The sequence below is a fragment of the Sinohyriopsis cumingii genome, chromosome 13, assembly GCF_028554795.1.
Source record: "Sinohyriopsis cumingii isolate HCF-2022 chromosome 13, ASM2855479v2, whole genome shotgun sequence".
Classification (NCBI taxonomy): Eukaryota; Metazoa; Mollusca; class Bivalvia; order Unionida; family Unionidae; genus Sinohyriopsis; species Sinohyriopsis cumingii.
Window position 1 is genome coordinate 14,787,681 of NC_142973.1, and position 24,739 is coordinate 14,812,419.

At 35.5% G+C, this 24,739-nt stretch overlaps 1 protein-coding gene across 3 annotated transcripts in view; it reads left to right on the forward strand.

Annotated features, from left to right (window-relative positions):
* The first annotated feature begins 724 nt into the window (after window positions 1-724).
* The window catches only part of LOC149784972 (CD151 antigen-like), a 34,688-nt gene continuing 10,673 nt past the window's right edge, over window positions 725-24,739 (forward strand). Inside the window, exons 1-7 of one of the 3 annotated variants that reach the window (XM_089978630.1) lie at window positions 725-833; window positions 5,736-6,081; window positions 6,938-7,129; window positions 10,719-10,793; window positions 14,370-14,468; window positions 19,970-20,122; window positions 22,267-22,350. In XM_089978630.1, coding sequence (XP_089834756.1) covers window positions 5,962-6,081; window positions 6,938-7,129; window positions 10,719-10,793; window positions 14,370-14,468; window positions 19,970-20,122; window positions 22,267-22,350 — 723 coding nt within the window. In that variant the 5' untranslated portion in view covers window positions 725-833; window positions 5,736-5,961. Of the gene's footprint in view, window positions 938-5,735; window positions 6,082-6,937; window positions 7,130-10,718; window positions 10,794-14,369; window positions 14,469-19,969; window positions 20,123-22,266; window positions 22,351-24,739 lie in introns of all 3 variants that reach the window. The other 2 variants (XM_089978631.1, XM_089978632.1) reach the window with 2 other exon arrangements.

Here is a 24,739-nt window from a genome sequence, read left to right on the forward strand (position 1 = left end):
GGATTTCTACGGTACAAATGTCCTCCTTGGATCACGTGATATTGTTTTATCTATATTCGCGTCACTCATGGCCAGATGATGTAGTTTATTTAAACATGGCACATCAAACTTGAGATTTTATGAATGATAACAGTACTGCGTGTTATACATGTACACATTTTTTTAGTACAAAACCCATTCATAGGATTTTAGAATTAAATCATTAACTAAATGACTCTAATAAAACTCTGTTATAAAAATAATATACATACTATACATGATATAGATACAAAAAAAACTTACAGTATAGCTGGTGACTCTAGAAATATGCCTTTCAAAGTAATAATTATGAAAGTCATAATTATATATTTTGAAATGTTTGTAAATTTAATTGAAATAAGAAAAGAAAAGTATCTAAAATAGTGAGGGAAATCATATCTTTTTAAATTCTCAATAAATATTTAATTTGTACGTGTTTAATCGAGTTAGATACTTTGGAATTTTGACTTAAAACTTAAAAGTTACGGATGCATTGTATACATTTTGAAAGAATATTTATATTTTAATAAGATGCTTGGGTAAAAACACACACACACACACGTACACAGACGGGAAAGAAACAAAAACTACACGATCTGAGGCTTAGTCAACAGTGTGATTTTTTTATATTTCGAATTGCCGATTACGACTACTGATGTGTGAATTAGGATGTTTCATTGTGTGAACACGCCAGTCTAATAATACAGTTTTGATGACGTAGTGCGCAAAGTAGTGCCTTGACATAAAACGTTTGTAATTAATGTTACACATCCGAGGTATCTACTGGAAGCGGACATTAGAACATTTTCTGCAAGGTTGGGTATCACAGTAGAAAGGTTCTGAAAGACAGCAGAACTATGGTTTCCCTTACCGTTAAGCAATGAGTCTAGCAACTGGATTTAGAAGTGGGGAAGACTGGGTGAGGGGGTATCACATTGTATTAATAATACCATTATGCAGAAATGGAAAGTGAGTAATCTCGCCCGCAGATGCTCGACGCGAGCTTTATGTTAAAAAAAGCAATAACTCGAAGAAAAAATCATACTGAGAGATACAATATTTTCATATTACCCAGATGAACCACCCTAACAAAGGACTCTGTGATACCAAACTAGTTTTACATGTAAGACTTATCACATGTTATTTATGTTTTAGTGATACGCCTTACTACCCAAATAACGGTCGTGTATGGCGTGTTCTGATGTCGGTTGACATCGGAACGAGGATTCAAAGTTTAAGGAATATCTCACACTTGGCAGCCCATATGGACACTCTTCCACAGATTGATATGTAATTAATTTACTTGCTGTGCTGATTTTTATCCTGGGCGAGTCAAAATTTGACACTAGCTAATGGATGCATTTTCATGTTCGGTTGACATACATTTGAATTTGTTGAAATGAGATGGTAGTCGAGGTATGCCAAAGTATGTTAAAGTAAGTTGATATGGGGGATATGTTTCTTGAACGAAATGAAACGTTGCTTACAGTTCCAATTAGGCATGATATATTTTTTATTTGTTTCAACTTAACCTGATTTGGGCATTCCTGGCTTTCATTGCTTTCCAGCCAACTGAAATGTAGGCCAATGAAACTTGGAAACTGGTCCATTTCTTTGGTGAGAATTTGAATTTATTGGAGGAAAGACATCAGGGTAAGTCTGACAAAAACATTATGACTTTGTAGAAAAGTGTCATTATTGGTTGCCAGTTATGGGAGATATTCCTGAAAATTGAATTTACATTACACTGTTAGTCGACATCAAAACATGCTACACAGCGCCATTAGTTAGGCCGTAAGACCCATCAACCCCCAGAACAAAAATATCGGGTGATGTGTCTTACATTGTAAGACTAATTCTATACAAGAGACAAAGTAAGTTCCAAAAACGTCAATCCACTCTTTACTCTTTATTTCCGTCTCTGAAGGCACACAACCATAATCTACGGCTAGTTTCACTTCTGAGATATTTTTCTAGTGAACGAGCCATCTTTATTATGCATTGCACCGAACTGAAGTTACAAATTGCATGACTTTTTCCAGCTGGAATAGGGCTCCCAAGTGGTCTAAAGCTCTCTCCGTTACAGATAACTGCCATCTCACCTCTGTCTGCGCGGGATCGAATCTCGGATTCTGCTAATGTGGGTATGTGAGAAAGCTTGCCTGTAGCTTCTCGTGGGTTGATGGTTCTTTCCGGGGTTTTCCCAGGTTCTTCCTTCACCATTAATTCTGGCCGTCATGTATAGTCTATCGTGTGCTGAAAAATGGCATTAAACCCGACAACAACAACCAGCTGGAATAAGCTTACGCTTATATGCAATGTGCTCTGTTTACTGAGAGATGTGGTGTTTGCGACTCATCAAAATGTGATTGGATCAAAAGCTAACGTCATGAACCAGATGCATGCATGTTATTTAAATTTTACCCTTTGAGCCAATTGTATTTCTCTCTCAGTGTGTGTGCCGCACAGCCGGGATGTTTTGAAAATGAGTGTAACCTGTATTTGATCTGTGTGGACTTCAGATTACAAACACATAATTCTTTAATGGAACAGGATTCCCAATGTTGAATTGAGCTAATGGTAAGTAAGAGCTTAATTTTGCATCCACCACTGTTCTGAGATTAATGAAGGAATGTATTTTAGCATCACAAACATCATATCCCACAGTAAATAGAGCACGTTGGAGATGAGCATAATGACCTGGCAGGCAAAGTTTGTGCAGTTTGTATGTTTCACAGTTTCAGAGCCTTTAACATCAGTTTGCAACACAGAAAAATCAATGATGATTAGTAAAATATTTTTGAAGTAAAACTAGCCATAGAGAGCAGCAAAGTTTTTGAAAGTTACTTACCTTGGTTTTTTTTTTCTGGTATAACAGGGTCTTATGTCAGGATGGGTCATGGGGATCAGTTTTGTCACTCGTTTTGATTATTTTTTCAGGTTATTGCTTTTTTAAATGTTGAGCACCTGTGGTCTTGCCAGGGTGGTGATGCCTACCCCGTTTATGTTCAAGCATCCATTCCAAAACTTAACAATAATATAATGCTTCATCTGAATCGGTACTATCCTGCAGTGAAATATGTTTCCCCTGATATTTATGCTGTCTTAGTCAACATTTTACTTCCAAAGATAAATGTTTTGTAGCGTGTTCCTTGGTCAACTTTCAGGTGAACTAGAAGCCAAATTTTCATGAATATCTCACACATTTAACAGTCCATATTAATAATTTTCCACAAACTTAAGTGAAATTCTTTTATTTGGATTTTATTTACTCTGAATTCATTTTCCTGATGGAATACATTTCTGACACAAACAAGTGGGCACCTTTTCAGGTTCAGTTGACATACACAGTGCTCAAAGAATTATTTTGTGAGAAAGCCTGCCAGTAGCTTCTCGTGGGTCGGTGGTTCTTTCTGGGGTTTTCCGGGTTCTTCCTCCACCATTAATACTGGCCGCCATGTATAGCCTATCGTGCTGAAAAATGGCGTTAAACCCAACAACAACAACAACAACCTTTTCAGGTTCAGTTGACATACACAGTGCTCAAAGAATTATTTTGTTTTAGTGACAGGCCCCGGGCTGGTGACTTAAATAATCTTACAAGCCCTGACTGAAATTTCACAAGCCCAGACTCGAATTTCCACAAAATTTCGTATTTAATATTGTCACACAACATTGCAATAGCTACAGTTTGAATCTGAATTCAGCAGGGTTCAAAGGTGTTTGAAAGTAATGCAAGTGGCAATTAGTGTTCATTACTAAGCTGGCTGGCTTCACACACTACAACTCCATCAACCAAGAGTTCTGAAATTTATTTTTGTTGGGTTTTGGTGATAGCTACTTGCTTGCAATGCTGTATCGGCTTCAAGAATGAATTACGCTTGAACACTATTCCAACAACATAAAAGAAACGTTGCCATGGTTCACAGACTTGTCAAAAATATAATACATTTTTATTCAAGACAATAATATGTAATAACGTTTGTTCTTGTACACATGTTTATCATCTCTTTGATTTACATATAATGGATTGTTCCACTTCCTGACCCTACTTAAGTAAATTATCAAAATGGGCTCACCCACTGCAGTCTTCAAGCATATCTCACTAGCTATTGTCAGCCAATTAAGTAATATGTGAAATGTTGGTTCATACCTGACCTCTTTGCCTTTAACTGCCCAAGTGATAGTTTTACATCAGCTCCAATCATGACTGTTTGCCGTTTATACATCCTACATGTAATGGTCATATGCTGGAAGTGTTTTTTTTTTTCTTCTTTTCTTTTAAAAGTTTTTGTTATAGAAAGATTACTGAAAATTGTTTATTCTTGAGTCACGACCATGTCGCAGAGCTTGGGAGTATAAAATTGTATTTTTATCATGACATGCCATGCTTCTATCAGATTAAAATCAGATCCCAGTTTGACATAGGACATTGGTGATCTGGTTTTGATTGCAGTGTTATGGCAGGCCTGTCAACATCTTGACAATACATTTATACATTTCATAAGTGTGATCAGTTTCCTCAGGAAAATTCAATTTTGTTTGATAAGCTCGATGGGCTCCTCATTTAGAGTACAGGACAGGCCTGATCTAAAATTATAGTGGCCTTGATATTGGTCTTTCAGATTTTGTGAGCACTGGTACATTTCACTTTGTTGAAATGTGATGAGAATGGAGCGAATGCCTAAGTTGGTTATGTTTCTTGAATTAAGTTTTTTAAAACGTGCTAATGTTGACAAACACAATTAGATGGCATCATTTAAGTAATCTTCACTTTCCCTTAACTGACTTTTTGGACAGTGAGATATTTGGACACATTGAGATACTAGTTTTGACAGTGAGATATTTGGACACATTGAATCATTTGGATACTGAGATATACAAGTTTGGCTGTATTGAGATCTTTGTTTGAACACTGAAATGTAAGTTTGGATTTTAATACCATGACTTTCATACAGAACAAAGGAAAGGAAGGGACAAAAAGATAATGAAAAAAAACTTATGAATTCGCCTACATTTATTATGTTATATATTTTGGGATTGGGGAAAAAAATATTTACAAATAAATGTAAATCGTTATCAGTTTGTCAAGAACTTGCGACATAATCCTTTATTACAATGTTTGCCCCAACTCTGTTCCTGCTGTTCTTTATTTCTGGTATACCAAAATGGATTTAGGTCATGGTTATGGTGTCTGGGGGTGGGTGCATGTTAGACTGCTGTATATATTCAAGCAGGTCATGGTTACATTCATGAGGATGTTTCTGCATGATCCGTTCTGCACTTCGTTTTCAACAGTAGATTGTATCAGTGGTTTAATTTATATCTGCATATGAAGTTGGAACTGAGAGATATAGATTATTATTTTATAAGAAAAGGTTATAATTTGACATGTGCAGTAAACATTTGGCTTCTACTGCTGGTTTAAATAGACACTTCTCTACTCTGCAGATATTCACTACAAACCCTTATCACAAAGCAAAATGAATTTATCAGGAATACATGTAACACTGACTGCAGACATATCCATTACAGACCCTTAACACAAAGCAAAATGAATTTATCAGGAATACATGTAACATTGTCTACAGAAAGTTGACCTTTAACGAATGGGGACAGAGGGTGACTCATATTCTTGCCTGCCCCATTATTTAATTGGAAGCTAAATGACACATTCTTTAATTATTGTTACCATTGGTGTCCTTTCTTTATTTCAGATTGCATAGGATATTAGTTTATTCTTCTGGAAATAGCTGGCTTACTACATGTATAGGCCAGGGTGTACAGAAAGACAGACAAGTGGACAAGCATTGTAATCCTGGATGAACCTTCTCTTGTCATTAATTCTTTTTAGGAGATACGATATGTGTAGCCTGGGTGTAAACAGATCTGAATTTTTCTTGTTGTGACTGTAGAGACGGCTGGGAGTTGTAATGAGACAAGATGAACACATCAAACAGCAACTACCACAGTCCAAACCAGGGGAGAAAATCCAGGTCCAAAGACTATTGTGGAAAATACTTCTTGAGGAATGTACTCTATGTTTTTAATATCATATTCTTGGTAAGTGTTTGTAACTTTTAATTATCAAATGATACATAGACATAAAAATATCCCAGTTTAATTTAGCTTTATTCAGAAAGTCACTGGTAATTAGTTATATGCAGTTCAAGAGACAGAGTGTATCGTGTTATTTTATGTCTGTTCATACATCTGCTTCCTGTTTCATTTTAATCACATAACCTCAATTTCTCTACTATCTACTGATACCAAACATTGCACACAGTTTGTATTTGAGGTATAATAAAAAGGTGTTTTAATTTGTGGGCGAGAAGGCCAAATGTCCAGGTAATGGTGATCAAAAAAATAATGGTTTCATCACACTAGCTTCTACACCTGAAGATGGCTTATATTTTGGGTAAGGAAGAAACCTGTTGCTTTTGGAGTCATCATCTTAAAGGTCTAGGTCACTGAGGCTGAAGATTTTTTAGTATTGACCATATACCTTTACTAGACTTAGAAGATTACTTGCACTTGAGTTAAGGTAGAAGTTTGTTAATGTAGGGTCCAAAGGTTAAGGTTGCTGACTTGAAGTTTAACAAAATTGGTTTCCACATAAATAACATTAGTTTTTCATCGCTGCCCCAGACTAAACTTTGTAGAGGGCTTGAAATATAGAGTACAATAGAAGCCTATGTGTTTTGGGAGGAGGGGTAAAAAGGTCAAAGGTCAAATTCACCATGACAAAAAAGATTAGTGATTTTTTTCTATTATAATTTTAGTTACAGACCAAATACTGTACAAAGGGTTTTGGAGGGCAAGCATTTTAGGCAAGGAAGAGGCCTGTTGATCTTTTTATGTGTGTGTGTGAGCGAGAGAGAGATACAGATTGGAGATTAATGGTTTGTATATATTTCAGCTAACTGGCTTGTCATTACTGGGTGTTGGTCTGTACATCAGGCTGAATCGACATACCTTTGTCAGTCTCCTGGGGAGTACAACATACCCTGTGTCAACGTACCTGCTACTGGCCACTGGAGTTGTCATAATTCTGACTGGATTCCTGGGCTGTTTTGGAGCCTGCAAGGATATCCGATGTTGTCTCTTCACGGTAATTACAATGAACTACACTTTGAGGTACACATCATTGGAGGGGACTTGGATGGTCTAACATGCTATCCTTTTAGTGATACTGGCATCTTGCTGCTGTGTGGGTTTGAGTCTTGGGCTTGTGCAATGTATTTATGTGAGAAAGCTTGCCAGTAGCTTTATGTAGCTCAGTGGTTCTTACCAAATTTTTTCTGGATCTTTTTTCACCAGTTATACTGGCGACCAAGTATCGTTTATATTGTGATGAAAAATGGTATTAAACCAACAACAGCAACACCATTGTATATTACAGTGGTCCCCTTCTTATTTGGCCACCTCTTCTACACCAGAAAGTGGCCTTATAAGATGGGTGGCCTTTCCAGAGGGGCACTATATTCGTGATATGTGTATGTATGTGTATATAGCAGGAAAGCTACAATTAACTTAAAAGCAGTTAATACCTTTATTTAAAAGTAGCATTAATTTTTAAATGAACTTCTTGTCTTAAAAACAGAGTTATTTCAATGTAACATAATAGTTCTTATTCTTAGGCGTGAAATGTGAGTGATGTATTGCTCATTACAAAACCATTCTAAAACATTTTTTAAAATCTTGGTACATATGTTTGTTTGCATTTAAAATAATTCTCTTTTCATTTACTCCATTTTCACACTGCTACAGAATATTCTCATCTTTTGTGATCTTTTTTATTTGAGTCTTCCCCACATTAACTTTTTCAACAAGTGAACTCTCCCCCAATCTTGTCAAGTCGAATAACATTTACTTTTTCTTCTAAAGTATTAGTTCTTCATTTACGTGATGGCATGTTAAAGTTTTGTAATGATTTATTCCTATGTTGCTAATTATACAGTACTGCAGTTTAATTTTGCAGATGAAACTTTTGTAAACAAAGAAACTTCGTTATAAATGAAATGATACATGTACTCTTGCATGATTTTCCCGTCTTTGTCTGGTATCCTGTTTTGTTCAAGGTTAATTGTTTCTTTGTGTAGCTATATGACTAATGATCTTGAGAAAGTTACATCTTTTGTAATCATCAATTTAAAAAAAATGTGTGAAGTCCAAAGCTCATCAGTACTAAGGGATTCTGGGCATAAAGAGGGGGTGGCTGCTCATCAGGGGGGTCATTCATGAGGGGGAACCAATGTATCATAAATTCTCTTCAGTTATAGAGAGTTTATTATAATAGTGTATTGTCAAGTCATTGAAACCATGCAAGGCATAGCATTCATCGATAATAATTCCAGGGAGCCTGCCAAACTTTTATATATATTTTTTAAAGTAAAAGATAACAGTTGTCATTATGTGAAGGTTCTAGAATAATGGGAAATGGGCTAATTCTTCGATGATTATGTTTAGCTGAAGACCAAATCATGTCAGAATTTATGTTAATATACGGTGGTGGTGGTGTTGCTGGTTTAATACCATTTTTCATCACAATATAGGCTATACATGGTTGCCAGTATGACTGTTGAAAAAAATTCAGGAAAAATTTGGTAAGAACCATTGATCCACAGTAAGCTACTGGCAAGCTTTCTCACATACCCACATTGGCCAAGCCCAAGATTCAAACCCACACAGTGGCCCCTGATGGCTTGTGTTTCTGCCATTGAGTTCCACAGCATTAATTTGTTCGAGTTGTATTTCAGCCAGCTTTAATAGACAGCTTTATATAATCATTGAATAAGTTGATTTCTAGGCCATCATTTGGAAGAGTTATTGACCCTGATTTCCCCATTCTCCTGACTTTGCAGCATAATGTTGGATTTCAACCGGTTTACAGATTTGACCTTAAAAATTAATTTTATTTCTATATATATTATTTTATATATTTTATGTCTGTCCATTTGTTTTCTATTTCATTTGTGCTCATAACTCGAGTTTTCAACCATCTACAGTTAGCAGATTTGTGAATGGCTTGTATTAGTGATAAAGAAAGAAGCCTGTCGATTTGGTGGTGAAAAAAGCCAGAGGCTGAAATACAAATTTATTTATACACATTAACATTAGTTCCTCATCAAATACCTGGACACAAATTGGTAAATGTCATGCAAAGTTAGAAATGCATGTTGCTTTTGGTGTCAAAATGTCAGGGATCAAGATCAGTGACTGAAAATGGTTTCAGCACAATAACACTAGTTCTACTCAACAGATTGAAACCAAACGTTGTGGGTGACTTGCACTTGAATTAGGTAGAAGTCTGTCAGTTTTAGAGTCAAAAGATCAAAGATTAAGATCACTGACTTGAAAGAAGGAAGAATGATTTCTGTACAGAAATTTAAGTTTTGACTAGATGCCTTTACCAAAGTTTACCACTGCAGTGGCCTAGTGGTTAGAGCAACCATCTCGGAAGCGGAAGGTTGTGGGTTCAATCCCTGGCTGAATCATACTAAAGACTTACAAAAATGGTACTTACAGCTACCTCCTGTGATGCTCAGCATTAAGAGGCTAGTGTTAGGACTGGTCGTCCTGGTGTCAGGATAATGTGACTGGGTGGGACATCATGCTACATGTCTTCTGTCATCTTGTGTCCATCTGCCCATTAACACAAGTTTTATATATACAATAAAACCTGTCTGCAGCAGCCACCCATGGGAAAAGGCAGAAATGGCCTTTATGCTCTGAAGGCATGCTTAGTTCACAGACTATGTCTGTGACAGATTTATGTACTATGAACCGAATAGCATTATAATTGGCATTAGTAGTATTGTCATTACTATTTCACATGTATTTTTATTAGCAGTAATAGTATGTTACCAAGATACATGTATTTAGGTTAGCTATTTAGCAAAAAGGAAAATAAGAGAATTTAATCAAATAAGTTCTACACAAGGATACAGTATCTTCACTGGGATTTTTTGACTTGCCAATGACAAGAGGTGTTATCTGATCTCCTGTAGAGAAATAAAGCAGTGTTGACTTGAAGACTAAATACTTTCAACTAAATTGTTTTTTGAGTATCGTATATACTCACTTATAAGTTGAGTCGTATGTGTGCGTGTTTTGGAATTTTAACATAGCTTTAAAAATTTTCAATCATATCGCTATGATGTTTGCAGTGTGGCATCTTATATTGATGTTTAGCACTGGGGCATCATGCTGTGCAGACATGTAGCATTATGTCCCACCCAGTCACATCATCCTGACGTCAGGCTGACCAGTACAAACACTAACCTGTTAATGCTGAGTGCTAAGCAAGGCAGTTGTTAGTACCATTTTTAAAAGTCTTTGGTATGAATGAGCCTGGGTTCAAACCTGCAACCTAACACATCCAAGGCAGAGGCTCTAACCACTTAGGCCACTGAAACAACAAAGATAATGATCTACCATAGCATCATGCACCTGCAGAGCAGGGTACATGATGTTTGTTCTACTGGTTACTCCTAACAATCTGCACAGACCCAGATCTGCTGGTGCATTGTGCAATGACAGGTTTGGGTCTATGCAGTTTGCAATTGGACTCTACTTATAAGTGAGTTTTTATAGTAATTTCAAGGCAATAAAAAATGTTTGTAGAGAATTTTGTTTGCATAGTATATACATTTATGCTGCTTATTTAGAGTTCTCTAATCTTCTGGTTTCCTCTGCAGTTTGCATTCCTCCTTCTGTTGATCTTTCTTCTGGAGGCTGTGGCAGGAGTTCTTGCCTACATGTATGATGGTGTGGTAAGTAGTACACTTGTCGATTCAACTGCTGTTGATAAGATTCTCTCTTCCATCATTTATGACACAGTGTAACTTGTTAGCTCATTGCAGTTGGTATTTTTATACACTTGCCATGTGTATCGTGTTACGATGTTGTCCAGATGTGCATCTACTGTTCCCAAACTTGGCACAGTGCTTGCATTTGGTTCATGAAAGAAACATATTGATTTTGGGCTCAAAGGGTCAAAGCTGAAGGTCATAGGGACTAAAAGATGGAAAACTGTGTCAAAGCAGAATCTTAACTTGTATACTAGTTAACCTTGACAAAACTTTGTAAATGACTTACATTTGAGATATGACAGATTTTAATTTGGACTCAGAAAAGGTCACAGTCGCATGACTCTTAATAAAGAAAATGGTTTTTACACAATATTTTGAATTCTTTATCACCATCTTTGACAAAACTTTGTGCGTGGCTTTAAGTCAAGACAAGAAAGATATTTGTTCATTTTGGAATGAAAAGATCTAAGGGCAAGGTCACAGGGACTGTTAGAACAAGAACAATTTCCACAAAACTATGTAAGTTCTGCACTATTTGCCCTGACTTAATATTGTAGATTGTTTAAGACCGACACATTGATTTTGGGATTAAAATGTGTATGGTCATGAGCAGGGGGACTCCAAGAAGGAAAATGGTTTCCACATGATATCTCAAGTTCTATGTCACAAACCATGATCAAATGTTGTGGCTGTATGAATTTGAGACAAAAAAGAGTCACCTGTTGATTTGAAGTCAACAGGTCAACATCACCACAACTGAAAGAATAAAAATGTTTTTCAGATGACTGGTATTCTTGTTACATTAAACATTTACAGAAATGTTTATAACAAAGATTTTATTTGATAATCAGTCCAGAATTTAATATGGTCTACCACTGCTTTGAAAACTTCCAGTCATAAAAAAACCAGAGTTTTGATGCATGCATTAATTTTGTTTTATTTTGTAATGACCTCAACTGGGAAAAGACTTATTTTGAAATACCATTGTTTAGCCTGCCTCTCTAGAGTACCAGGAGTTCGCATACATGCCAACCATTATGCTTTCTTTCCCGAATTATGTCTTACGCACAACTGTATGTGGATTATGCTTTTCGTCATGTTAAAAAATAAAATTAAAATAAGGCAATAAGCAATAAAAAATTTATTTGTAGTTTATATTATCATGTCTTTAATTCCACTCATCCTAAAAAAAATTGAAAATATTATAAAACGAAAAGATTGCTGCATAAGAATAATGTAAGAGCTAATTTGTTTATCTTAGTGTACTTTCTCAGTTTTCTATTTATAGCATATGCATGACCCATTCCAAGAAAATAGGTTTCTTTAATTTGAAACTTTGCATTGTAGATTCATTATGTTGATTATGAATTTAGGTAGCAGGCCAGTCTGTACCTTAAAAGAAAATGGCACCAGATATTACTTGAAATTGACTTTTGCAGGTTGACTTGTGGATGTAAATTCTTAGAGCAGATGCAGGGCCTCTGCTAGGCTTTGCATTTGTCGCTAAATGCGAAAGAATTCTGAAAGTGGTACTAGTTTTTACTGACTGGCGAAGTTGTTGGTGAACAAGTTTTATAACATAAATTGTTTTTTTCCATTGATATAAGCAACTCGGGGCCACTTAATACCTTTTTTCACTATCTGCGGCAGTCAGTGGATCATGTTTTTAGTTGATAAATGAGGCATTATTTGAACATGATTGCAGCTAACTGCTAGCCGCCAGTCAGTTTTGAGAAGCAATTAAATGTGATTAGTAGGAAATAAGGAATTAGGGATTATTTACTTAAATAACATGTTTTAGTGGTCTGAACATAACTGAGTAACAGGATGCCACTACAAGGATGTCAGTCGTCGACTGTAAACAGCCAGAGTCACTTACATCAATAAAAAATTAAAACATTACTTTATAAAACAAGTCTGTATCCAGCACAAAGCATATGGCTAATATTGCTCTGAAAAACAAAGATTTATATCCAACTGCATCTGAGGCAGCTACCAGGTTACTTGTTGCCCCTATTTCTACTGAAGAAAGTGAGAGGGGGTTCAGTCACCAGAACCTGTTATCAAAACAAATTTATGAAATTCTCTGGGTATATATACTCTGAAAAATGTAATGAGAATTTCTATTGATGGGCCCAGTGCTGAGAATTTTGTATTCAGGAAGGCATTTAAGAAATGGTCTGAGAAATGAGGCAGATATTGATAAAGTGTCAGTGACATTGTTCATAAAGACTAAGCCGTATTTTGTATTATCAGTTATCAGGAAACATTCTTATTCATTCTTGCTTTTCATATGCTATACATTGAACTTCACGTGTATATAATGGTATTGTTATATTTATTAATAATTAATCTTGTGCTTTGAAATGTAATATAAACATAAATACTGTTTTATTGTCATATTTATGTAGATTAAAAATAGGACCAATATAATACGCACATATTTAAGTCCCTGCATGATGGCATAAAATGGCTCCTATGGCTGAAAAATGGCTCAAAATGTTTTAACTTGGTAAATTTCATAGCACAAAGAAAAATATTTCCAAGGGAGGCCTGCAAATGGGTCTTTCTTAACTTCGAAACATGTCCGATCAGAAAAAGGACAATTCAACACCACTTGAGATATTTGTAAAGAAGAATATGGGAGTGATGCAATACAACAATCAGATTGAGGACATAATCTGGACATCACAATCATTTTGCAAAAGTTATAGACATGTAGACTAGTTATGGTGATGGTTGATTATAAATAATTTTTCAATATGTTTTTTGTTTTATTCTGGTTCTAATCCACGTCGATTTTAACCTGGAGATCCAGATTAGTATTAAAAATAAATGACATTTGTCATACAGTATGTTGTATTTATGGCATATAACATATTAGTATTAAAAATAAATGACATTTGTCATACAGTATGTTGTATTTATGGCATATAACGTATTAGCTACGATGTCATAGCCTCAACAAAGTAAAGGTACTATTTTTAGTAATAGTAATATATTGATTACACATTTTATGCTCAGATTACACTTTTTTTGCCACTTATATTAGCAGATATTACGCTTATACCTCTCTCTTGGTTGGCATGTATGAGTTTGTTATACTACCCCTGGTGCAGAAAAAGAATATACATGTGTACAACTTCACTGCATCTCAAGCAATCTTTCTAGACTTAGCAATAGTTTGGAGTGGATTGTACATCATTTGTACTTTCTTGGTGATGTTTTTGCATTTAGTTCAGTTTTTTGCATACTGTACGCTGTTTTTCGGACAGGAAGCAAGAAACTATCCCTCACATGAGTGCTAATAAGCAAAACCTTAGTAAATATCAACCCCATTTTATATAGTGTACTTTTTAATAGAACTGGTTTGTCACAAGATATTTCTTTTCCTTTAATAGCACCATAGGAACCATATTTCTGAAGAGGTTTTTATAGAATTTGCTGTGTATGTTTACGATAATGTTACTATCATACAATACTGGTATTGATCTTGTCAGTAGTACCCTGAGTATGAATCGTTCTTGTCTGTTTCAGGTTAGAGAGGAGTTGACAAGGAATCTCAACAAGACAATGATGGATAACTACATGTATGATACAGCAATCACAAAGGCTGTGGATGAAATGCAACAGCAGGTAAGGATGTATACATCTTCCTTTCCTTCTGCAGTTTAACTCACTTATACATTGAATCCAATTGCAAACTGCACAGACCCTGATCCAGACCTGCCAACTCTTAACAATTTTGCTGTAAGTCTTATGAAAATTATCCTTAAAATACAGACTTATATCATACTAGCCAAAACTAAGTAAAACTTATTGTTGCTGAAAAATCCAGATAATCAGTTCATCCGTGTTTTATTTGGATACGGGTTTCATTTTGGAATTAGTGAAATTAGTTAGGGAACCAGACTAACTTTACAGCAGCGCCACAGACACTTTAAACTGCACCTATTTGTTCATGCGAAGTATCTGCATGATCAAACTGTTGATTATAGAATTTTTAGAAATGGTGTCCAGAGAGATGCATGTTTAAAGCGAAAGGGAAAATAAGCTTTTAGTAAAGTGTTAATAATCAACACAGAAGAATAAAAATGAGTATTCGGATTCTTGAGAATAAAAACTGGAAAGGACACAATTAGGTTTATTAGATATTACGTGCCAATTTGAGTACGCCTCATGGCAGGAGATATGATTGCCATCATCATGTGAAATGGAAAAGAATTTCCAAGAATTATGTCAAGTTGAGAGATTGCAACAAGCCATTGAGCTGCATAGGGTTTGGAACTAGAGTTTGTGCAACTGTACTAGTGGTAAATAAAGTCTATGCGTACTTTACAAACTTTTCAGTTGAACATAATGTTTATCTTCGATACATCAAACCTTTACTTTCGTTTTCCAGCTTTACAATAGCAGTTATTGACATTTTGTTATACCATACTGAAAACTGCTCAATCTTAAGGAAAAAAATCAACTGAAACGGACTCATCAGTGTTGGCAGGTCTGCTGATCTGCCATCACATAATGTGCAGACAGATTTGTGTTGTACATTATGTTACCTCATGTGACTTCAGATTAGGGTCTGTGTTTGCAGTCTAACAAGACTTATAGGCAAGTATATACATTAGTTAACATATGCTACAGCAATATACAGTCAGCTATAGTTACAACAATCAAATTTATTTCTAGCCATGATTCTGTTGTTGTAATGATCTTGCCTTAAATTGTGAAGAGTTTCGGTTGTCAAATCAGCAAGAAAAGTTTGTGTCAGAGATATATTATACAGAATTTGACATCATAAATTTCATGTTTAATTGTTATAAGTTGATTCATTTTGAAATGCTGGAATATGTTTAGTTTATCTCTAGATGTATGAAGATAATTCTTCAAATGAATTGTGTACAAAAGTTACTTTGTTTGGTTTAGCAAAAGATTTAATATGAGACACAAGTGGTATCAAGTATAACTGGTGGGGAAATTGCATGGGAAAACCCCAGGGAGAATAACAACCCAAGGGAAGCTGCTGGCAAGCTTTTTCACATGCTCACATTGACTGAGCACGAGACTTGAACCTAAGTGGAAAGAGGTGAGATGGTAGTGATTAGTAAAGGCAGATGCTTGAGACCACTCAGCCACCAGAGGCCTCAGTTATCATTGAAAATGACTATCTGCTGTTGTGATTGTAAAATAACAGACACCAAAGACCCAGTCTTACTTGCGATGTTGAACATTAAGATAAGTATATGAAAACTGTAGTAATTAATTAGTTGGTGTTGAGGCAGGACACCATTTTTGCTTTTGAGTGAAGGTTCTGAAATATATAAGATGACTCATTAAGCTTGAAACGATTAAGTGGACAGAATTTCTTTACATCCTTGTTTTACAGTTTGAGTCGTTTATTATTCTTATTTTCGATAATTAAAATTATTGACTTTTGTTACATCCATGGCAAAACATTTCTCTAGCGTTTCTTTAGTGAAAGCATTTTGCTGTCTCATTAATATAAAATGGGTAATTATTTTTAAAAAACCATTTTCTCTTATTTTTAAAGATTACCAGTCACATATTGTTTTGCTCTATTGGTCATTGACCAAATGAGAATCTGGGATGGTCTATTATACATATTATGTTATCCAGTGTCCACCTGTTGGTTAATACACTTTTTATATTGTTACTCCTCTTTAACTACTTTGAGGATTGCCAAGAAACTTTACACATTCATAATAATGTCTAGTTGGTCCAGAATGGAAATGATTTTGCTCAGACATCCATGGTCACCACAGTGGCCATCTTGAAATTTTTTTTATCACTGCTACATTTGAATGGATGGTTGTATCAGCATGGGGTTTTCACTGAAAGAATTCTTAGTTGTGTTTAAATGAAAATGTTGCTGATCTGACATATATTATGGACACCTGAGCAAACATCTTGAAAATCTTGCTGGTCCCCCTCAACAGAATGTCATATGAGCATGAGGTTTTCACTGGAAGACCTCTTATGGTGTCTGCTTTGTCAGAAATGAAAACTGTGCTGTTCTGGTATCCATAATGGCCATCTTGGTCACTGCTTGTCTTTGGTTGAAAGTCATATCAACAGAAGGTGTCTTATGATGTTGTTGGTATCAAAATAAAAATTTAGTTGGTACCAAAATAAAAATGGTGTAGATTTGATATACAGTATGGCCACCACAGCAGAAATCTTGAAATGCCTACCAACCATCCAGTATGCCTATCATGGTAGCCAGCTTGGAAATCTTGTTATCGTTACTTCCCAAATTAATCATCATACATAGGTGCAAGCCCTCACGATTTTGGCGTGAATTTTACGACTTTCTACAGGATTCACTAATTCATGCCACGTGCCAAAAAATCACTAATTCCCCAATTCTCATTTAAAATTTTCCAGTTAAGTGCTAATTGTGATATCGGCCATTGCCGAAACGGTTCAGCACAGCTAGTTATGATATTAGTAGAACTATAGCCGATTGGTACTATTGGCCCGGTAGCAAGCATTTTAGCATATTTTAATCTATATGTATAAGAGTAGTTTTACAAGTGCTTTTGAAAGAAACCAGGGCCTAACCAGAATATTTCTCTGCACATGTGCTGCCAACACTGATTTGAAATACCGTATTGCATCGCATCTTTAAAACATTTTCACCACCAAGGAAAAATAAATGTATTGCACAAAAAGTGAGTTTAGTTTGGAATATACCAAAAATTGGCCATGCAGTCAGCCATCAAACACCGATATACATCATGCTTTTTGCACACAGTGTGCTACAAATTTTAGCATTGGGCATGGTGGCAGAGATTATGTCAGGAAGTACATTGGTAGCAAAAAGCACATAGAGGTTGGGAAACTACATGAAGACAGCTTTTTTGAGCGTTGGAATATTTTAGATTGAAAGATGAGCATATATCGTAATTTGCTTGAGTTCGCAGTTTTCTGTGCATGCGCCGACACCGCTAATCATTCACCATTCGATGTTATATCTTCTGGATTAATACCATTTAGTAATTAAGCTACACAACAGTTAAAATGGAGTACACCAAAATTTGGCCTAGTGTTCAGCCATTAAACATCACTGTACATTAGGCTTTTCGCACAGTAGTATGCTGAGAATTTTACAGTTGGGAATATGCACAAGGGCTGGTATTGTTGTTTATAATTTACTTGTCATATATGTACCCATGTAGTAATATTATTATAAGTACATGTAAGAAAGATAAATTGTAAGCAACAAAATGAGCTATTGGAGGTATGTGGCAGAACGATGTGAAACAGCACACTGCTTTAGCATCCCCAGCAGATTTCAGTTTTGGAGTACTTTAAGCCACCTACTCAAGTCCTGCATGCTACCAGTTCTGAAGCATTGTTTGTGAGTTTTCTTGTTGAACATAACCAGTCCTTCTCAGTTGGAGATCAGCAACAATGACAGTGAAAAATTATTTCCTATTGTGAGGAAAATTAAGACAAACTTTAAGTGCCTCCTAAGGTGCTGAAAATTTGCAGCAATCAAGATTAACTAACAGGCAAGAGGCCTGAACTGTTTTGAAAACAAATTTACTATGGCCTGATTGAGGAAGTTCAAGACTGCCACAGCATTATATCATAACAAATAGCATGAAGTTTGTGTGTCAGTAAATTTGGCTGCAGATATAGTAGTACATGTAATCAGTGTAAATAATGTTTTAGTTTTATTTTGGGATTTTCATATAATGCAGTACTGACCATCAAAGTGGATGCAGTTAGTGTCATGATATAATTTTTCACTAATTGTGTTCAAAATTCACTAATTTGTATCCCAGTTTTTACTAATTGTGAGTCTGGAGGGCTGGCAGCTCTGGTCATATTGACATTGAGTTTTCACAAAGGACTTCTTATGATATTTAGTTTGTTCTACATAACTGCTAAAACAAATGGACAAGCAGGTTTTCAAAACCATCCCAGAAAGGATGAACCTGGAAACCTGGAATATATCACAAAAACCCTCCTAGACTGAATTGCTCAGGCAAGAAGGGCCACCACTTTAACACATCAGGGAAAAGAAGATTTTTCTCCTAATGGTGTGAGCAGAGAAACATCTCCATCTCTCTCTCTTTCTCATATATGTCTCAGTTCCACTTCCACCTATTTCTTTTCAAGGACAAGAAGTTAGTTCTGATGACTGCTTTGATTGTAACACATTTGGTCATTATGGAAAGGAGAACACAAAGACTAGCCTATAAATAACTTCTGAAATGCTAAAAGACCAGATCATTTCAAGTTGCAAAGACTGCCTATAAGTGTGACGACTGTGACTTAAAAATAAATACAATGAACTTTAAACAGTTTATTAAAAAAGCACTTGACACTTTTGAAATAAATTTATTTGGATATGGCATTAGAATTAGTTTCTTATTGTAACGTTAGTATTATCAAATTTAAATTGGGTCAGCATTATTTGGATCCTTGTTGCTGTGTAAAGAATCAGTATGTTAATAAAATGGAGGATACAAATTGCTTCATTATATAATATTTTCTGAAAGTGTTTACAGAGTATGAAAGTCAATAAATAGTAAGTAGCATAAATCAAATCATGTAAATAAATAGTTATTAAGCATATATTGTACATTTTATGTTACTTTATATCTTTTTTCTTTATATTTTCATTGTATATAATTTTAACTTTGTACTAGTATCATCACAAGGGGGCTCTTGATGGCTGAGTGGTCTAAGACACTTGCCTTTACAGATCACCGACATCTCACATCTGTCCTTGTGGGTTTGAGTCTTGGGCTCTTCTATGTGGGTGGGTGAGAAAGCTTGCCAGCAGCTTCCCATGGGTCAGTGGTTCTTGTTGTGTTCTTCCTCCACCAGATATCCTGGCCACCATGTATCATTTGCTGAAAAATGGTGTTAAACACATAACAACAACAATAAGGAAAATCTTCATGAGTGTCTATTCCATCATTTTTGTATTGATTGAAACATGCTCAGGTAACAACTATCTGATAACTTTGATCTTGTCATTAATACTGGGACTGCTGTTTGCAGTACCTCACATTTGTGACATATTCCTCCTGTAGGTGGCCAGTTTTGGGCTCATCACATGCAGCTTAATTTTGTAATAATTGGTTCCTGCTGTTGTCTAGTTTCAGTGCTGTGGAACCCGAGATTTTCAAGATTGGCAGTATGCCAAATGGAAGAGGAATGAGAATGAGACAAGAGTAACACCAGATAGCTGCTGCAAGACACCAAGCTTCATGTGCGCTTTGAGTGACAGCCCTAATAATATTTACTATTTGGTAGGTCAGTTAGAACAGCCTAGATCCAAGTTTTAGTGTGTATAAAGTACAAAGCACATGAGGATTGTATTATTCCTTTATGACACTTGTGTCATAAGCATTTTCATATACTTTTTTCCATGTTTTAATGTGTATTAAGTACAAAGCGCATGAGGATTGCATTATTCCTTTATGACACTTGTGTCAGAAATATTTTCATATACTTTTTTCCATGTTTTAATGTGTATTAAGTACAAAGCACATGAGGATTGTATTATTCCTTTATGACACTTGTGTCATAATCATTTTCATATACTTTTATCCTCATTTGCATTTTTAGCAATTATTTTTAGTAATAAACCAGAAGAGCTTGTGGGATGGCCTGTTTTCCGTCAGTCGATTAGCACAATTTTGTTATGTCCACTTACCTTGAACTATTTGGAAACATGCCAGGAAACTTGACAGACACACTCTTTCCATGGTCTAGTTGGTCCTACATGAGATTAGTATCACATGCACATTCATGTGAAAATCTTTTTTTAGTTACTCTACCTGATTGGATGGTCAAATGAGTTATTTACAAAAAGACTTCTTATATGTAGTGGCTCTAAGTAAATATGGTGCCAATCAGACCTATATTACGGATACCACCTTATGATATATAGTGGCTCTAAGTAAATATGGTGCCAATCAGACCTATATTATGGATGCCACCTTATGATATATAGTGGCTCTAAGTAAATATGGTGCCAATCAGACCTATATTACGGATGCCACCTTATGATATATAGTGGCTCTAAGTAAAGATGGTGCCAATCAGACCTATATTACGGATGCTACCCTATGATATATAGCGGCTCTAAATAAATATGGTGCCAATCAGACCTATATTACGGATGCCACCTTATGATATATAGTGGCTCTAAGTAAATATGGTGCCAATCAGACCTATATTATGGATGCCACCTTGAAAATGCTATTGCTACTCCTCCTGAACAGAATGTCATATTGACATCGGGTTGTCACCAGAATACTTAATATGATGTATAGTTGATTATTCTGACATCCATTATGGGTGCCACATTATTTATAATTATCCCTGGTGAATGGTTATATAAACATGGTGTTTTACTGAAAGTTTTGTATAATGTCTATTTGGTCCTTAATGAAAGTGGTGCTGATTCAGTATGGACACTCTTTTAGTGGTCTTGAAAATCTTCTTTTTGGTGCTTCCCCTGAAAAAGATATATCCATCTGAAGGTTTTTACCAGAAGACTTGTGATATCTGGTTGGTTTTAAATGACAGTGGTGCCATTCACACATCCACTATGACCTCTATCTTAAATATCCTGTTATTGCTATTCCTTTTGACTGGACAGTCATGCCAACATATGTTGTTTATTGAAAGATTCCATATGCTGTCTACTAGGTTTTAAATGAAAATAGCGCAGATTGGACAGTCATTCAACAAACATCTTGAAAATCTTGTTATTGCTGTTCCTTTTGAATGGAAAGTCATATCAACATGGAATTTGTTATCATGACTCCTCCTAAACAAAATATTGTATCAGCATGGGGTTTTCCATCTTCGCTAGCAGTGGCTCCGATATAACCCTATCTGCACCTTGGCAGATCAAATATTTTCGTGCTTTGTCCTGGCGACATCTTTTGGATTTGATGAGTTGCCTACCTTTGTAATGCCAACTAACCAACAGCATGTAACAGCAGTGCATTGTACATTGGTTGAAAATGGTGGAGGCAATTGACTTAAAAGGACATGGGTCAATTGCCTCAACCTCTGAGCCACCACAGCAACTTATATTTGAAAGCAATGGCATATGCATTAGATCAATTAAATCCATTTAAATTATTTAACTACATAGAGATGGTCATTACCACTGTTCACTGAAGCTACAGATTGCACAAGTGCACTATTCATGCAAAATTTACTATTCTGTGTGATTGAATATGCCATATGTACTATATACACATCATGTGATTGAATATGCCATATGTACTATATACACATCATGTGATTGAATATGCCAGATGTAGTGATATACATATTTTTAAATCTTCATAGGTCATTATATGAGTAAAAAGTGAAGAGATAAAACAGATAACTTTAGTTTCATGCTTACCATATTTTACATCTTTGTTTTTAGGGTTGCAGTATACAGCTAGAGTATTATACAAAACATTCCCTGATACTGATTGGAGGGATAGGGCTAGGACTTTGCTGTGTACAGGTAATAAGGCTCTACCAATATATTTCCCCCCAAAATGCACATTATGTTGTTCCCCACAAGTATTAGCTCATTGATCTCTATGCTGATCTAGGAAATCTGGCTTGCTGGTTTTAATCCTGTTTGGACCACCCTTGGTTTGCTGTCATGATGCATGCCTGCATTTGCTACTGTGCACCCATTGACACAGAACTAGACAGTGTTTCCTATGCTAATGGGCCATTTAACATGAATCAATTAACCATTTGTTATACCACTGCTTTTCATATCAGGCAGCTCTTCATTCACTTTGTCCATCCTTCCATGTGTCCTATTTGCATTTCATCTTACCTTTTAGTGTTCCATTTAGGATGATGGTTTTATTGTACACCAAAACTGGATCACTATAACCTGCTTTATGGGGTGAGTTAAAAAATTGTGACATATTTACAATGCAACAAGCTCAGCCCATCAGATGCAAGATCACCCAATTAATTATTTGTGGAACCCACACATTATTGAAATCATCCAGGAATTTGATGTAGTAAGCAAAGATTCTAAATTTGATCAAATTCATGTCAGAAATGTGGCTTCTGGAGTGGTAACAAACTCATCCAATTCGATACTTATCCTAAACTACTGGGAGGACTGCTACCTAACTTGTCAGACACAGTCATCCAAAGGTCTATTTAGTCCAGAACAAAAATGGACATCCAGTATGACCATCATGGTAGCAATTGAAAAATCTTGTTATTACTGCTACTCCTAAATGGATGGTCACATTAATATTTGGTTTTCACTGAAAGACTTCCATTCATAGCTAGTTGGTCCTGTGTAAAAACAACTCCTGTATGGCTTGAAAAATTGCCACAACTATGACCATTTTGAAAATCTTTTTATTAATACCCCTTCTGAAAAGATGTTCATACTGATATTGAGTTTTCACCCAAAGATTTCTTATTATGTCTAGTTCTTTCAGAATTAAAATGGTGCCCATCTTATGTCCAATATGGCTGTCATGCATCCATTTTGAAAATCTTGTTATTGCTACTCCACCTGAATGGATGGTCATATTGACATGGGGTTTTCCCTGAGATACATCAGGTTGGTCCTGTGTAAATGTTTCCTATCAGACATGATGTTGGACATCCAATCTTGAAAATCTTCTTGTCGGTACTGAATGAATAGTCACATTAATTTAGAGGATTTAAATGATTACTAAATGAAAATAGCACCAGTCTGACATCCAGTATGGTCAAACAAGGAGGAAAATGCTTGTTCCTGGATCCTACATTGTATCTGTGGATATATGATTATTAGAAATTTATTTAGAGTGAAAGAAATACAATTGATTAGGTTGGAGAGTAATAATTCATTTTATCCAGCAATCAAACCCACACAGTGAGTAATGGTAAAACTGGCTGTCTTGCACCCACTCATATTCTCTCTCTCTCTCTCTCTCTCTCTCTCTCTCTCTATATATATATATATATATATATGAGCCTTCCTTAAATACTTGCATTTGCCAGAAAAGGATGACAAGGTTAAAGGTTTTGACCAACACGTACATATTTTGAGCGACTGGAAACAAGTCATAAGATAATATCCCAAACATCATTATATCAAATTGCTTTTGATTTGTGTGTGTATAGTTTGCAGATTAGTTATTTCTTGGACAATCTGTAGTGGTGTTACAGACTAAACTTAATTTAAAAGTAACAAGCTCAAGTTTACATTGTTTTTTTTTGTTTTTGTTTTGTCAGGCACTGAATATTAGTGTCAGTGGCCTAAAGGTTATACTGCAAATAGCTAGCTGGTTAAATGGGCAACTTAATTAGTGCATTTCAAAGAGTAGCTTCTCAATTAAGATGGTTGTTGTTCTGAAGTTATTTTTAAAAAATGGTAGGTTTATATATGCATAAATAAAACAATTTTTTTGCACCATTCATAATTGATAGACTTCATTATGGCTAGATGAGACAGTTATAAGTATCAGTCCTGGTTTTACGGCTTGAGATAACTGCTATCCATGTCAGACTTTAAGCAAAATAATTATTTAAACTGTAACCCTTAGCATGTGTTTGTAGACAAGAGATTTGCAGTACATTACCATGAAGCAATGTCTTGATGAATTTTTTACATAACTCGAACCTGTGTACCTGGGAGAAACACCCCATACTGGGCAGTGAGTTTCTTCAGTCACAGATGAAGTGGTCACATTAATAGGTTAGAACAGTGACTTCCTAGCCAAAGCAGCACAGTGTATCTGGATTATTCATGTAAATGTACAGGTTAGAGTCCTGGACCATATGAATTTGAATGCATTCATTGTGATTGAGCCTGACACTTTTCCTGCAAATGTTAGTGATAAGACTGTTTGGTAATGATTGCATGGATTTCTGTAAATGTTAGT